Source organism: Pezoporus flaviventris, unplaced genomic scaffold (assembly GCF_033815535.1).
Source record: "Pezoporus flaviventris isolate CSIRO_AGI_PZ_B2104156 unplaced genomic scaffold, CSIRO_AGI_Pfla_v1 ptg000066l, whole genome shotgun sequence".
Lineage (NCBI taxonomy): Eukaryota > Metazoa > Chordata > Aves > Psittaciformes > Psittacidae > Pezoporus > Pezoporus flaviventris.
In genome coordinates this window covers 26327629-26345304 of record NW_026892614.1, presented here as the reverse complement: position 1 = coordinate 26345304, position 17676 = coordinate 26327629, and the positions used below count along the sequence as shown (strand labels likewise).

Here is a 17676-nt window from a genome sequence, read left to right as displayed (position 1 = left end):
AAATTTGGTCACTTGAGAGGTAAAAGTGCACAACACAAAATCTTCAGTGTAACTTTAAAGCAGATGTGCGACATCATCTTCAGCCCTGCATGATTTGTGGAAAAACAGATGACCAGACTTTTCTCAAGCTTCTCAAGAAAACACTGAAAGCTAGAGACTGTAACCAAAGCAAAATGAAAAGGCAAGTTGCCCAACAACTAACAGCAGGCAACATTTTCTCCTTGCCAAATTAAAAAGAGCTCAGAAATTGTCAAGATGGGTTTTGGATGGCCATAGCTTGGCAGCAACAAGAGGGGCAGGAAGAGGACAAAAGACAGAGCACCTCCCAGCAGCCCAACAATCACACAGAGCAGACATCAATCAGCTTCAGGAGAGACTGTGAGCAACTGGGAGTGAAATGACCCACTCCCTCCCTGTGTGAAAGTCTTTGTAAAAATCTCAATCTAACATTTCAGCTGTGGGCTGAGATCAAGTGTTCAGACTCAGTCAAAAACCTTGTGAAGAATCAGAGTTCTGGCCATGGTCAGTGAACAACAGCTAAGCCCTGCTCGTATAATGAATGTAAAATTCCAATGTGTAAGTCATTATTCTTACAAACATATTCCATTCCTGAAACAGCCCTTACAGTTAAGAGACTGTGTAATAATAACAGATACCCTGCTTGTAATGTTGATGGCTGTGTCAGACTGGCTCCTTCTTTGCTTCCTTCTTTCCAAATTCTGCCCATGATCTGTGGTTAGGAGACATCTGTCAGCCATATCATTCTGGGACTTCGAGATTTCTGAAGTGAAAATGAAAAGAGGAGTCACTATAACAAACATTGCAACCAACCCTGTAGATTTATAGGCTAACTCTGTAGCTTTCAAACTTTCATCCTGCAGTTTTAGTACAGATCTCCTAAGAGTAAAAAACAGATGGGAAAGCAAGTGCTCGTCCCATTTTGTACAATATTTTTTCCACCTAAATCTTTCCTGCTGTTTCAACTGGAGATTATACTACATGCTTCCTATCATTATAGCTACTGCAAGGAATTGTTGTATGCTATCAAATACAGTTTCCACGCAGAAGTAGCTACTACAGTCCCTTTATATAGTTTCATTTGTAAAGCAGTTTGGTTTGGTTCAGAGTAAAAGCAAGATCACCATAACATAAAGCAACATGACAATGGAAATTAGAAAGCAGAGCATATTGGAAAGTATTTAAAAATGTATCCAAAATACAGATGAAAGGAGAGCCATTATACACTCAGGTACCAAATCACATATAATTTTAAGAACATGAGTAGCCCTCATTGACTTCAATAACATTACTCATATGGATAAGTTTATGTCCATACTTAAGTAGCTTATTGAATTAGCACTTCAGCAATACCTAGTTTATTGTCAAATAAATCTGAAGGACAATTAGGCATTTAGCACAGTACTTTTTGCTTCTTATTCCTCAGGGTACAGTCAGAACTTCACATAAAGAGGAGGGCAGCACTCAGCTGCATCTGAAGTTGAAAACTAGCAGGCTTAGCAGCAGACACTTTGCATTGCAAGCCCTAGATAGTCTCTCATGATAAATTAATAACTTATAAGATGTACATTAAATAGCTATCATATGTTTAATTCATACAGAAGAAATAAATATTTCTCTCACAACATAAGCCTCTGTGGAGGAGCCTCAGACAACAGGTCATTACAGTATTAAAGAAACCCCAAACTGCACTCTTAAGTGTGATTCTTAAAGCCACTTTGAATTAGTTTTGTTCTTAGCAGCAATCAGTCCTCAGCTGTTTACTGTACTCTATGCACACTATTAAGGCATCACATGACATATACAGGCAGGCTCAATTAAGTCATTTCTGACTGTAAATGAAACCAGGTTTTTAAAATACACACTGAAATCAGAGATCATAAAAAGAACTGGAGTGAGAAATCTAATGGGGTAGATACAATCTGAGTAGCTTGACCAGCAGGAGAAGCAGAAACACAAGCTTGCCTCACACTCTGCTAGAATGAACAAGTTAAAGAACAGGTTACTGTGAGGAAAAAAACAAACAAATTAAATAAAGAAGATTGTTCAGCTTTCATATCTATTCCTACTTTGGCTTCTCTACCCAAATATCAGTAACACAGACACCATCTCTAGTGCCAAGGGTGATTTTGCACTGCAAATAAAACTACAACCAGCACCTCGTTTTATATTCTCCAAATGGCAGCCATCGGATTATAACCTCCCGTTGCTGCCAAACCATGCTGGAACAGGAGGTAACAGCATAGAGAGCAGACTGTACAAGGCAGCATTGTGCTGCACGTGATAGTCCTTTGTTCCCACTGCTCTCAGACATGCACATACTTAGGCTCCAGAATCAGAGGCAGAACGAAGTTCTCCAGCAATACACAAGAGCTGGATGTATTAAATACCTCTTCAAACTAGGATTTTTTTTATCTAGATAAGGTAGAGTACTAACTTCATACACTTGTGACCAAAAGCGTTTCTCAGCACATTACCAGGTTGCATTAAGAGGCCACACTGTTCAAAAGAGCTGTTTTCTTAAGCCAAGAAGCCCAAGCCTTTCCCCCATAAGACTTCCTATAGTTTCTAATTATTGACTTCAGTGATTGCAACAGCCAGTTATTTCCTTACAAATTAAAAGGTTCTACCTTAAGAGAATGATAGCACCTGGGTGGGGCTCCACATACAGCTGAACTGAGCTAACTTGCTGCCATTTTTCCCTCTGCAACCACTGCTCTTCCCTGCTCAGCCCCTGGCCATATAGCCCAGCACACTCTGTTGTGCAAGCTCCAACATATATAACCCACCCTGAACCTATTCAACTCAATGAACCAGTGGAAAAGCACCTACATGCTTTGTCTGTGCTAATGTTCTGCCGTTTTAATTAACTAAATCAGTTTCCAGAAGGCTCCAGAAACACTGATGCTAATTCAAGTTAAGTGATGGCTGCATACAACCAGAAACAGGGAAGCTAGATGAGGGGGGAAGACGGGGAAGTAGGACCTTTCTTTTGGTAGCAGTCAACTATTAAATTAGCTTGCTGCAGTCCTGACAGTCTTCACCAGTAACTGTGGGGTATGACTTGGCTTTAGATTAACAGAAATCAGAATTAATTACTTTTTATCCAATTCTGTGCTACCTCAGCTATCTGCTTCCAGCAGTGAAGCGTCCTGTGCCACCCTACACTATGCTTCTGTTCAGAAGAGGCAGCCCTTGAGTCTCTGCATAGCTTTAATATGTGTTCACATGAACAACATTAAATTTGTTTAGTTAAACACCAGGCCTTTAGGATGGGTGGAAAAAGTTAAAGACCAACCAAAAGCTAGGACAAGAGTTAGGGGTAAAGGCTGGAAGGCGCTAAAGCCAAATTTATTCAGGTCTAATCCCACATTTGGGGTTGTGTAAGATTAAGTTAGTAAAAAAACACTAAGGTTTGTTCAAATATATGCAAATGTGCAAGCCCCTGTAATCTTCATAAGGCTCAGAAGTTGTTTTCCTTTGGTCACTGATGCCTTTAATTTGTTCTTCACAGAGGCTGGCCTTAGTAGTTAGCCTTAGAGGTGCATACCCAGTCTGTACCCTCAAGAACAGCAGGTAGCATAAGTGAATGGAAGGAATGAGAAGTATGAGAATGAAAGAAGAGTTGTTAGGACTGCCTGGCTCTTAAAAGTATGAACTGGACAAAAGCACACAACTAGATGGACTGAGAAAGAGGAAGCAAGGAAGCCCTCTTGAAAACTGCCAGTGAATGAAAATATTAAACTCTACTTCCATTACATGATAGATTCTTTGACAGGGTCAGTTGGGGTTCAAGTCAAGGATACAACATGAATATCACTAAAGTAGAAAGCGGTTATTACACTGTACTAATGTGAATTAAAAATGCTGCATCTGAACACCCAGTAAACTGAAAAATGACATTAAACAGTCTTTTCGCATCTGCATAAGGCATTCTGGGATAGTATCATCAGCTTGTTAAACAATTAGCAAAACACTGAAGGAGAACTATACTTGCTGTATTATTTTACAGGTTGGCTCAGTCTTGGCATTAGTCATTTCAGCCACTTCTCAATACCCTTTTTTAATAACTATTTTTTTGCCAACAGTTTGGACCAAAAAACATTTCACTATGTTACCCTAGAACAATAAAGCAATGGAAGTTACTTACTTTTTATATGTGTTGTGAGAGACAGAAACAAGTTTTCCACAGATTTGTTAAAACTTTTAGACTGACCGAGTTCCTGCAAATGGGAGATGGATGTCAAAAGTGAGAAATCACAAAATATTTGATGTTTTAAAATTTCCATGATCACTTATCTACAGACCATATAACAATCAGATGGTAAGGCTGCAGCCCTTTGCTCTGTAGACAAATACATCTGAGGACATATGTTAACATGGTTGAAGACTGTCATTCTAATGTATGAAGATGGAAAATAATATTTTCAGTTCCATACTCTGATGTAGAAGTGGAACTCCTCTGTAGGCAGATTACACAGCAATTTCTTAAATACAACTATTTACATCACCAATTTGTTGTAATGTATTTAATACTAAGCAGGAAAGTCCTATCTATTACAGATGTTCCTGTGCCTCTGAATCGGAACTTCCGTCAAGCTCCAGGTAAGCACATATTAGAATGTTTACAGAATTGCAATGGGCTTCAAACCAGGGCCTGAGGACCCAGTCCAAAATTAACTGAAATAGTAATTCAGTGTGATTTCAACGAGTTCTGAGCCATGCCCTACTAGTTTGTCCATTAGAAATTGTAATGCAAAGGCAACCATCAAATTTACTGTGTTCCACCAGTAATGAAAGTAACACATGGAATTATAGCTTTATAAATGACTACTGAATATCATAGGATCATGAGATTCTTCAGGATAGAGGTAAGCTCAGGAGCTACAGCCTTCTTGTAATGAGGGACCAAAAAACAGGTGCAGTATCCCAGTGCCAAGTGGCATGGTTAATCACTTTCCTCAAAACTGAAAACTAACTGAAAACTTCCCTCATGACAGCCTCTGACCTCTCTGTACTACTACCAATGCAGTGTGTAAAAAACCTTACAAAGGAACATCAGGGAGCATTTATATTGCAATATGATGCTGCAGTATTTGCTATTTCCTGCATTTCTGTGGCTGGCCTGTTCATATGAATGGCACCCTGAGAGGTGGATATATATATGTATATTTTGCAGATACATACATTTACCATCACGTTACTTCCTGCTGTGGATTCTGTGAAAGGAGGTGGAGTTGGAGGTATGACAGAAATTTTACTAGAAATTTAAGAGATAAACAGTGCTACAATTAATATATTATACTAATAGATGGGTAAATTAATCATATTCATGCACAGTATCTTTACTATCTGCCTTTCCTGCAATCTAAAGATCCGAGTTGAGATCCTGTTTAATAGTTGCATCACAGGTTGACTGCCTGTTTGTAACAATTATGACTACCTTTCTGACTTTTTAATCTTGGGCTGCTCTAGGCAGGATTATTGATTTAAAACAATCAGGAAGACCTGATTTAGGACAGGCTTTCTACAATTCTACATGGTTGACATTATCACAATCCATTTCCGGAGTGTTAAAACACAATTTCTGTGTAACACGCCCCATCCCTGTTTCAGAGATGTTTCCAGAAAACAGTCATCTTTATTTAGCATACTAAAAGGCCCTTGCCTGGGCCCAAAGCTATTAAAGCCCCTTTACAGCATTCCAGCCATTTCAATTGCTGTAAATAGCCCCAGCCTGTGAAAAAAACTCACTGTCATCTTACCGATTCTGCTCCCACAGCACAATCACAGACCCTAAAGGCAGCTAGTGAACTTCTTTTTTGTTTGCCTTTTACTTTTACCACATCTAGATAAAAGCAAGTCCTATGCAGCCCTAGTTAGGATCATATCTAGCTACCTGTAAGTTTCTGTCTCATGCAGCTATGCCTCACCAGTTAATTACCATAAAACTGAGGCCATCTCTTTGTATCTTATTTAACTTTTTTTAAGGAAGAGGGTTTCTTTTATGCAATATTGTTTAAGTAGACTTATTTCATTATATATCACTAGTAATAACTTACATATGGTTATGCTTAGGCCTCTAGTCAAAGTATTTATTCAGTGTAAACTGGATTTGTTACTCGTTTTAAGCTTAGTAAGTGGATGCATCTTACTGAACAGACAGCTACTTGTCTACTATTTATTCTAAAGTTATCAGATTATCAGTATCTCCCGTTGAGTAAAAAATGATGCTGTTGCATAAATAATTTTAATCTCTGTCATAGTGTGTAAATTTGAAAGATAATGGTGTAAGCAGCTATGTAAAAATTTAAGCAGATATGGCAAAAACAACATATATCCCTTCAAGTAAATAAGATACATATTACTCTAAACATAATTACTCCCTTCTTATGTATTGCTGACAGGTAAAAGTGGCATTTTTCTATGATTTTTATTTGTATGCTGAAAGTATTGTAATCTGTTTTTTACGATAAAAACAAACTGTTGGTTAGTTTGTAACATACAATATATCACCTATACAAATTCTCAGTGTCCTAGGACCATTTGTCCTTTTATGAGTCTTACCTCAGTTTCTGATAAGATTTCAAGAGCTTCGCACCAACTGTTTCGTGTCTGCCTGCAAAGGAGAAAAGCAAACAAACTGAAAACCCACACAGAGGTCATTTAGCAACAGCAGCAGTTACTAACATCCATATGATACCTTTATAAAATCAGTGCCTTTCAGGAGCTGGCCTGTATCTACAGGAGCTCATGCACATGCAAGTCAGGAGTAAAAAAAAATTACCCTTCGCCTCACATACCAGCATACATGCCAAGCAACATGCAAGTTTCTCCTGTATCACAAGCCACATCACAATTTCACCCTCACCTTTCACAGGCGACATGTTCAGACCAGCACTTCACAAATGCTGAGGACAACCTCAGCTGATGTACAGGTGCTAACAGGCCCATTCCTACAGGTTAGAAGTGCTCTCAGCCTCCTGAGGCCCAGGAAGCAGGTAGTACCTACTGCACTGACAGACACTTGAACCATAACACTCAAACACTATGAAAAGCTTGAAAACGTGTACAAGAGTAGGCACATGGTCACCTCCTGCATCTCTACAAAAAATTCTTTTCACTTTCCCCAATAGAGACTTTGTACAATCATGAAAACACATGACTAGCTCACAACTCTTTGCCAAGGCCAACCCCTGTGGGGAAATAGCAACCATGTGGCATTCCTCAGGTGAACACAACGAGAGCAAGCACTCCATCAGGCAGAAACAATGAAGACTCATAAAAATGTAGCTCCTGAGTGATTGCAAAACAGGAAGAAGAGCTAAATGTTGTAACAAATGGCCAACTTAAAATATCTGGGGTGGCTTTAATTGCTATTCATTCTTAATACAATAGAAAACAGCATTGTCCTGGGTTCAGCAGTAGCAGTCATGTTTTTCCTTTATGTTAGCTGGTGCAGTGCTGTGTTTTGAGTTTCGGCAATCCATACTTTGGTGATTATGTCATTAATCATAACATACTGCTTACTTCAACTTACATCAACTTACTGATGTTCCAAACTTCAATCAGAGCTCCAGACTTAATGCTCTGTTATTAATAAGTAATATTTGGCATCATGATGTATTGCTGAATTAAGTTAGATTTCTTAGATTTTTAATTCATTATTCAGGAAAGGCAATCACTTTGATGAAAGCATTTTTATTCTTTAGGTAGAAGCTACACAAAATTAGTAAAAAGCATACTGATATAACTTTTTACATGAGAAAAACTTTACCGTAACATGTATTTTTTCAGTTAAACTTCCAGGGTGTTATATTTTCAAACCAAAAGAGGGCACTGTCTCTCCAGACTTGAAGGACACATAACTACAATAGCTGCTGTTTCAAAGTTTGACGGTTTTAATCCCTTTAATTATATTAGTTGGTCTAACCAAAGGAACTAAACAAAACATATATCTCCCTGGAAGCTTATCTTCTGCATGTCCTTAGATTTTTGTGACTTCAACAGTATTACTATTCAACTAACTAAGCAAAATGCTTCAAAGCACCCACAAAGCTTTGATAATGCAAGGTGAGAACTCATTCATTTTACTGGAAAGAGGGACAGTCAGTACCTTGCAGTATGAGGTTCAGTTTCTGAGACAAACTCAGCATTTTCCAATAACAGACTGTTAAACTAATATTTTAAAAATCAGAAATTATGTTAGCTAGTATTGAATTCCATGTAATCTTTCAAATTTTAAATGAATTGTTGCAGGAACTGTAGTTCAGTTTCTTAATATGCTACCTATTGTCTTTTGTGAATACCTACTGCCCAAAATTTGCCTGACTACATTCTTCCATTTATAAACTTCTTCCTATTCAAGTTTTCCAAGAGATGTTTCAGTGCCTTCCTATATACCAGCTACTCTTTAATCTATATGTGATGCAGATACTGTAAGTAAAACTTCAACATTTAGCTACAGTCAAGCACAAAGTGAAATATGTGCCTATCTGAGGGGAAGAAGGAAGGAAATCCTCTCCACCTCATTAGTCATTGCAGGTGAAACCGAAGACCAACAATCCATTGGCTGGCAAAACACATTCCCCATAGAGCAACCCATCCACATCCTCTATAATTTCTTTTAGACCTTTGTATTTGTAATTGCACTGAAAAGACTGAACACAAGGCAGTGGCACAGCTGGCTGAAAGTAAAGGAACAGTTATGAGACCTCACTTGGAGTACTGTGTACAGTTCTGCTGTCCTCAACATAAAAAGGACATGGAGCTCTTGGAGCAAGTCCAGAGGAGGACCATTAGGATGATCAGGGGACTGGAGCATCACCTGTATGAAGACAGGCTGAGAAGGTTGGGGCTGTTCAGCCTGGAGAAGAGAAGGCTGCGTGGAGACCTCATAGCAGCCTTCCAGTATCTGAGGGGGGCCTATAAGGATGCTGGAGAAGGACTCTTCATCAGGGACTGTAGTAATAGGATAAGGGGTAATGGGTTAAAACTTAAATAGGGGAAGTTTAGATTGGCTATAAGGAAGAAGTTCTTTACTGTAAGGGTGATGAGGCACTGGAACAGATTGCCCAAGGAAGTTGTGAATGCTCCATCCCTGGCAGTGTTCAAGGCCAGGTTGGACAGAGCCTTGGGTGTCATGGTTTAGTGTGAGGTGTCCCTGCCCATGGCAGGGGTTTGGAACTAGATGATCTTAAGGTCCTTTCCATATTCTATGATTCTATGATTTATAGCTATGCATGTTTTTCTTTATTCCATTCTGTCACCACTTCAAGCTTTAGAACTGTCTCAGTGAAAACAACTGGAGTTTTAACTTTGACAGACAATGGATGCAAGATCATTTCCTTCCTGCACACATATTTTAACATTTCTCTATTTTTTTCATGTCATTGTATTTCTCAGAAGTCTTCCATGCTCATTAACTTAAATTGATATGGCCAACAATTTTCTTATTCCTATTACTCATACCAAGTAAATTATACTTTTAAATGCATTCTGCTAATTTGTGTTCATGCTTTATCTAGTGCATAGACAGATGCACTGCATGGTAATTTCTGACAAATCTCTCACCAAGTGGAAGGAACATTAAATACAGTGGCAAACTACATTCAGTGTTTCATAAAGATGAGGACTACACATGACATGGTCAGTGATTACCTTCACCTGGATATTTCTTTGCTCGTTCCTCAAAAAACCATTCGCCAGCCTTTACTTTCACATCTCTGAAAAGCAAACAAAAGGCATTTGAATCAACATTTTCCAAAATGCATTTATTCATATGTTTGGTAGCTATTTAACAATCCAACAATTTTTCTTTTTTAATCCTACCACAAAGCTAAGATTTTATGACTGCTCACTCTGTTGATCAATTTTGCTGTGGGTCTGCAAACAAAGGGTTCCTCCTCTCCTTCCCCTCCTCCCACTTTTTCCTATGTAGGACTGCCCATGCAAAGCAATGCATACTGCTCTAGGTGTTAACTTTGAAGCCAGGAGTCTTGGATCCACTCAAGTCTATACAAGCAAGTTACAGTACAGCCCAGGTAGTTGTGCTGCCTGGTGTGCTGACTGCTTACAGTTGCAGGCTAGTCTGAAGAGCAGGGAAAGTCAACAACGGAGGATGTGCTCCCAGGCAGAACTTGGGATGGCTACCAAGGAGCATTAAGCTCCACAACCCTGATGGTGCAACGGCTTCATGTTCTCTCTCTCTCCATTTTGGGAAACCAACATCAGTACTGCCAATGTCATACACAGACACAAGGATCAGGAAAGCTATGACTAACAAGTATAAAAGGATATTAGACCAAATAGCTCTGTCAAAAGCCAATCTGCAGCAGATTTGACTCTTGCATTTTGTCTCCAACAGACTTAGATGAAGTCTGCAATCTGAATTAATCCATTATTAAAGAGACAGAAAGAATTTTAAGTGAAGAAAGGATTCTCTGGAGTTTACAGGGTAGAAATTTTCATCTAAATGTCTTACTAATTTTTAGGGCATATATAGTATCTCTGTTCCTTGTGGATTTTCTGACACTTATTATAGGATGAAGTTCCACTGCAAAAATTTCGTCGTGAAGGTACCACTACACTTTTTCTCTACCCAGGAGTTCATTTTTTCTATGAAAATCACATCTTTATTACCATTCCTTGACAAAATTGCTTCAAATTGGCAACAACATGCAGACAGTAGATTTACGTAGGGCTTGTTTCCTTAAGAAAGCAAAACCTGTTAACATGAGAGCTACAGCAATATCCAAAATCCAGCCACAAAATCCCTGGGTCTGCCACTTTACACCTAACCTTACTCTATGTTAAGATGGACAAACTATAGGTAGGATGGTGTTTGCTCTTTCAGTGGCTTGATTTTAAGGCATTTTAGACATTTAAAATATACCTTTGTAAGTAGTAATGCGGAATATTAAATTTAAAAAAAAAATTCACTACCTGTGTATATTGTACTAGTTACCCCTTCAGTAACTTGCTATGATCTACTGGCTCAGTATTGAGTCAGGGGAAGGAGATCTACCTGCTGTTCAGAAACTAACAACTGTTCCTGTGCTTTGCTGTTATCATCTTTGTCATACTACTTCTGGCCTACCCCGAGGATTCATTTTGCAAAATACAAGAACATTTTCAAAATCCTGACTACATGAAGTATAACATAAAATTCCCATCAACTTCACTGCTACCAGGACTCCATATAACATTTTCATTCCACCAGAGGCTTGGTTTCATTAATTATTTAAAGCAACAGAAACATAAACCAGCATGTATCCACTGAGTAAACAGTGTAAACCAGCACTTATCCAAACCAATAACATTTCTTACCCATGAGCATAACAAACAGTGCATTTCCAAAGGCAGGGATTCAGGCAGACACGGCATTCAGAGCACACTCGATGACTGCACCCATTGCATACTGCACCCCTGTTCATCAGTAACCCAAGCAATTTCTGACATCGAGCACAAGATCTCTCCTGGTATTCATGGCTGGCATTTCTTGCCCCTTTCCACCGAAGCTGCTGCAACTGTAGTTTCAGTTTCCTAATCCCCCGGGTAAGAAAGGCAAACAAAATGAAAAGATTACAAAATTAAATAGACCAAAACCCTCATGTAAATTGCAAGCTAATGCCCTGGTTGTGCAATATCATTACCAGTGGGAGATATGCCTCCAAGTTTGACTTCAATTGAGCACTTGCTGAAGGCATCTACACACAGCATTCTACATTGTGACTTTGTATGCAACCACAACTGTGCATATAGTCTGGTATAAATGGGATTCTGTTCATGTCAGTTGTGCATGCTCAGGGCAGGGTATTGAAATTGTGTATGCAAGTGATTATGTATTCACATACAAAAACTGAGACTAAACAGTGGTCCCTGTCATTAGATGATTCTTTTTACCGTTGTTATCCAAGAATAAAATCTTCTATCAAGTAAAAATATTCATAACAAATACACCATCTGTAAGTTAACTAAAACCATATCAGACCAAGGTATCAAAGCCTTTCCCTTTCATTGACTTTGCTTTCATTACATATACCAGTAACCAAGATCTAAATTTTTAACTGTTAGCAAAGAGTTAGCAAATCCTCAACAGGTGAAAGATATTTTCTGACCAATTCCAACTTTCTTTATAACCCTTTACTTACTTTTCATCATAATTTAAAATATCCAGTAATACTTACATAAATATTTGCTGTAAGCAAAGTTTAAGTTTCTACACTTAAGAGACTAAAAATCTCAAACTTTGCAACACAAATACCGCTTTACACAAGGATGCGGTGTGAGAAAGTAGACAAGCTGCAAGGAAATCCTTGCTGTAGCCCTAAAGTAAAGCAAATAAAATTCTGGAGGATTTATCCCTTAGCCTTCACAACCAAGATATTTGCATAGCATAAAATAACTAGATAGCCAATGACACCTATTGACACTAGTATCAATCTCCAAGACAGTGTAGTGCAGTGATGGATTCAGCAAAATGAGCAGGTATCCAGTGATTCTTAATTCCAGTCTTGGCACAATGTAAGTTAAATAAAGCAGCCAAAGTGCTGAAGATGTTCTGTGTTATTAGGACTATATAGGCATGCATAGGAATGTGATGAGAATGCCATAAAGCCATAACCTCCTTACAAAATTTCACTGCTAGCCTTCATAGAAAGTTTAGTTGCTGCCTTTAGTTTTTCTCTGAAGGCTGTAAGTAAAATTCTCTAAGTAGATTATTCACTGAACAGTATTTGCTCATCTTTACTGAAGAATAGTGTATATTATGGTAAATGTAAGGGGCTCTGGATAACCCTTAGTATTCCCAAAGAATAAAAAAGGCATTAGCTAACAAGTCATAAAAAGGAATACATTTGGAATGATAGCAAAGGAGTGCCTTTTAGGAAAAAAAAAAAAACACAACAAAAAACAAACAAAAAACCAAAACCCAAACCAAAAAACAGAAATCCAAGAATAAGGGAACAGCAGATACCTTATTCTTTTCTCCTCTGTTTCTCTCACCATCTGGTCACGGTACAGGACTTCTAGAACAGCTTCTTGTTCCTGTTGCTTAAGGAAGTTTAGATTGAATTCACAGGCCATTTTCCCCAAACTCGTCCTCTTTTGTAGACTCCTGTCCTATGGTTCTACAGCACCTGGAATGATGGATACTACTTTATAGAGTAGTCAGAGTGGTCCGAGTGTTTATAAGTGCCTGCATTCTTAACATTTCAGTGATATGGTTCACTGTATCATACCCCAGAAGAGAAAAACAACCATGTCTGTCTTCACAAAAGTCATCATTTAAGTGTTTCTGCTACCCAGGGAACATGAACAATTAGCAAGATCACAGCAGCTTGTCTGTTTCACACAAAATAACTTTTTGTTTTCTTTTTTTTTTTTTGTGGCTGAGAGTGGTTCCAAAAGAGATGAGAGTTTGCAGCAAGGCTCAGGATTGGGCTTTAACTGTCACCAGAAGGAGGGACACCAAGAGATGGTGTAAAGGAATGGAAGGATTTTTTTATTTGGTCTTGCAGATTTGACATTTCCAGACCTACAGAAAAAAAAAAACCCAACAAACAAACCAAAAAAACCCGAACATGCTATCAGTCTTTTCACCTCTTCAGGACGTTTTAGGTAGTATGTGAAGACCACACTTTGCTATCCTCAGACCTTTTATGCACTAACTCGGATACAGGAGAGGCTTTGAGACAGTCCTGTTCTGCAGACAGTTTTACCGTATTTGTCCCGTTATACTCAGACATAAGCCTTCACATTTTTTATTCAGTAAACATAAAACAACCAATAAAGAAGCTTAAATTAGTTTTGAACAAAGGTTTACAGGTCCCTTAAGTGGAAAAGCCATACTGGTCGAGACAAAACGCCCCTTTCTAATCTCATCTTACTGAAAAGATAAAACATCAAGTTTAAGAGGAAAGAGCAAAATAAACCCTTTAAGGGTCTCTCCTACCAGTTACCTCAGTCTGTTAAGTCTAAATAAACAGTTTAATACCCAATAATGTTTATCTTTCTTAATACACACAAACACTGAAGACTTAAGATATATATTATTTCCAGCTCAGTGCACTAACAATTCTGGCTCCAAACTGATGATGTTGGTGCACAGATAAATGAGAAGTATAAAATTAAAACAGAATCACAACTGTATTTTGGATATATTCTGTGATTTTCACTTTCGTAAAACTTCAAAAACAATAGGAAATAATTTTAATGTATTTTACAGCAAAGTAGAGCAAGAAAATGATTACTCAAACTAATTCAGCTTACACACATATTCAGTTTTAATACTACTGTCTGGTGTCTATTACAAGACATAGAAGAGCATTCCACACATGGTACACCAAATATTAAAGATTTATACATAAAAACTGGGTGTTTCAAACTTAATCTGTATGAAATACATGCAGTCAAGCTCTAGGCAGAATGTCTAGGGACTAGGACAGCAAGGGGAAAACTTTCCCAAAGCAGTTACTGATGCTTCAGTGATGGGCCTCAGCTGAGAGTCTGACCAACTATCTGCATGTTAAAATACTGTGAGTTTTAAATTAAAAAAACCCCACAAACAAAAAACCAAAGGAAAACACCCACCCTGCACCAAAACTTCAGATATATAGCGACAATGTGTTTTTTCAGTGCTGGGAATTACTTTACATACAGCTTGCCCAATCAAGCTACTTAATTTCCCACAAAAAGAAAAAGAAAAAAGCAGGTGACAATTTGTATTTATAAAGAACGATGTGTTTCACAGAAGCAATGTCAAGAAAGGAAGAAAGGAAAAAAAAAAAAAAAAAAAAGATTGTCTTCAAAGATTGTCTTCCTGTGGAAGCAAAAGAGGCAGAGATAGGCAGAATCATACTTTATTTCCTTACAAACTGCAGTTTAACAGGAAGTTACTCAGTTGAAAGCTAAAAAGCCTGAGCAACTTTTTAATACAGTATATGTAATTTTCAAAGGCCCCTGCTTCCTTTACCCGCTTTCATCTTTTACCTCAAAAATACCTCCCAGGATTGATGAACATGTTTTGAGTCTTCAATTCAAGTCAATACAGTCTAAAAGAGCAGTCAGCACAAACTCAGCGACCTCCGCATGAAGGATATCAAAACACTCATTACTGGGCAAGATACATTTTCTATGAACTCCTACAATTTCCAAAGGCTAGCATATCTACACAATCATCAGAATGCCCTGAGGAAGCATCAGTACAAGCTAGCAAATTTGTGATAGTCATTATTAGCTGGATCCCATAAAAGCACTCTAATGATTTTAAAGAAAATATATGAATGTCTTGCAAGGCTACTAAGAACGTGCCACAGTAAAACAGTTACTAAGAGCAACTTCTGCAGTTAAGTAAGCACAGAATACTTCTTATATCTCCTTCAAATGCTTTATAAAAGGACCATCTCCCTTCTTCATAGAAGAATACAAAGTTTTCCACATTTCATGGCTATTTTGAGTAAATGGGTTTCAGATAACATCTTACTGTATGAAAAATATTGAGGGCATATAGAATCTTATTTAGAGATGCAGATTTTTTTCTTATTATTTTTTCAGCTATTCAAGCTTGCTCAAATTTAAATGGTGTGAGGAAAGGAACAGCTTGGAGCCTCCCTCTTGTTTCCACTCTGCCCTGCACACAGCTACTCCCCCCTGGAAATACAGCTTCTGCCCTAGCCAGGGCACGATTCTTCAGAAGGGCATCCTACTGCAGCCCATCAGTGGTACTGCAAGCACCGTCATTAAAACCAGTTGGTCACTTGCTACAAGTGGTGTTTTCAGTAATGATCCTCCTCGACCGGAAAAAATAATTTAAAAAACCTTCTCAGGTGCCCTCCGTTCACATCTACCCACTGAACCCAGCTAGCTAGCCGTTTTACATAGTCAGCTAACCTCAAAGCTGAGTGTCTTCTACATGAAACCAAAAGCAGCAGCAACCTCTGTAGTAAATACAATGACACTTCTCCCACAAAGCTCAGATGAAATATTTTGTTCAAACATTATTTTAAATTATGTATTTAAAGTAAAACAGTGTCAGGCACCTTGCAGATGGATCAGTAGCTTTTTAAAAATATCATGCAAAGGCTCAAAGCCATTGTAAAGGAGACTGGACAACCAGTGTGGTGACACCTTAAGAGAGGGAGAGATGCACACACACAGTGCAACCTCAGAAGGCCATGTTTTTTTCTATTAGACTAGAACAGTATGCAGCTCTATAACTGAACATCAACCAAAAGGCCTGCCTTAGACAAGATTAAGTTTGCAAAGGGTAGTTTAAGTTTTTGAACTTAGAAATGCCTGACTTAGCAAGCTTTTTCTCAAAGCGATCTTGCATGTAATGTATTATTGATCTCCATTCAGATCCTTAAGCATTAGCAAAATAATTACAATTAAATAAGTATAAATAAGCTGATCTTCTAAATTTGTGGCCTTCATTGACTTGCGATAACTGGACTACTTACATCCGTTAACCCAGAAGATGGATGTATCAGTACATCAGTAGCTAGGACAGATTAAAAATATAGATAAAAACTATCACAAAACTACTGTAATTTGTGTCTATTTTCTGTTCTGTAGAGGCCAATCACAGAAATTTATTCTTAGTTAAGAAAATTACAAGTGTTACTTTGCACTACCTGGCTGTAGCAGTTTAATTTTCACATCCTTGCATGCACACATGCAAATTACTTGAAAGTTCTTTGATAATATTTTACCAAAGTTATGTCTTGTGATTTTAATGACATCCCATGCCAGCACTTACAGTAAAAAAAACAAAAAACAAACAAAACCCAAACCCAACAGAGACACTTAAGCTCCAGTTGTGGTCTTTCTATGAAATCTTTGCAGTTTAAAAAAACCCAACATCCAAGTAAAAATTCATCCCCCTGTGCAATGTCATATAGAACAGATTAAAACAATGCCCTTACCTTTTCAGCAGCCACCAGAGAAAGACGGGTGGAAGTAAATTGCTTTTAAGAGATGAGTAGCACTCTACTTATCTTTGCTTAAAGAAAAAAAAAAATGGTGGCTGTTCTCCACCCCCTTTCCTTCCTTTGGACACCAAAATTAGACTGACTCATGTAGAGAGGAGCATCCTTCAAACAGCTAAAAGCAAATACACTCAACAAAGATCTGTAATATTACAGCAGCTTTCCCCAGGTGTCTGGTTTTGTTACCAGCAACAAGCAATCAAGAAAAGTTACTCCTCTTTCTAACATTAAAAAGAGAGTGAACACAAAAGACTATAAAAGCTGACTGATACCATCAAACTATGCTCAGCCTTCAAGCCACACAGGAAGAGAAGTGGCTTTGAGTTCTACATCATTTCTTTCTCTGGCACTATGCATGTGAAAATCTTACTAACCTCATTGGCCCCAGGACTCGCACAAAAAACTCTGCTTGTATCATGAACAGTCTTTTCCTGGAAACAAAATGGTTTTCAGGTTTGAATGACAAAGCAATTAATGTAAAAAAGTTTAAAAGAATTTTTTTTAATGCATCTGTGAAAAAAAAACACCCAAACTAAACTTTATAACTAGAAATTCGATCTCAGATAATGATTAAAAATTATAATATTATTTGGATTAGTTATCCCAGTTCAATCTATTACAGAACCAAATGGGAGTGATAAAGTTCAAAATTACATCCAAGTTATTTCAA

The 17676-nt window shown here is 37.9% G+C and overlaps 1 protein-coding gene across 3 annotated transcripts in view; it reads right to left on the bottom strand.

Moving 5' to 3' along the window:
* SYTL3 (synaptotagmin like 3) overlaps nucleotides 1-17676 on the bottom strand; it is a 34041-nt gene extending 16365 nt beyond the window's left edge. Inside the window, exons 1-9 of one of the 3 annotated variants that reach the window (XM_061471657.1) lie at nucleotides 17545-17676; nucleotides 17381-17437; nucleotides 16944-17020; nucleotides 12995-13157; nucleotides 9679-9743; nucleotides 6586-6637; nucleotides 5212-5278; nucleotides 4169-4241; nucleotides 657-781 (exon numbers count right to left, since the gene is read on the bottom strand). In XM_061471657.1, the coding sequence (XP_061327641.1) occupies nucleotides 657-781; nucleotides 4169-4241; nucleotides 5212-5278; nucleotides 6586-6637; nucleotides 9679-9743; nucleotides 12995-13104 (492 nt within the window). In that variant the 5' untranslated portion in view covers nucleotides 13105-13157; nucleotides 16944-17020; nucleotides 17381-17437; nucleotides 17545-17676. Of the gene's footprint in view, nucleotides 1-656; nucleotides 782-4168; nucleotides 4242-5211; nucleotides 5279-6585; nucleotides 6638-9678; nucleotides 9744-11346; nucleotides 11563-12994; nucleotides 13191-16943; nucleotides 17021-17380; nucleotides 17438-17544 lie in introns of those variants that run through there. The other 2 variants (XM_061471656.1, XM_061471658.1) reach the window with 2 other exon arrangements.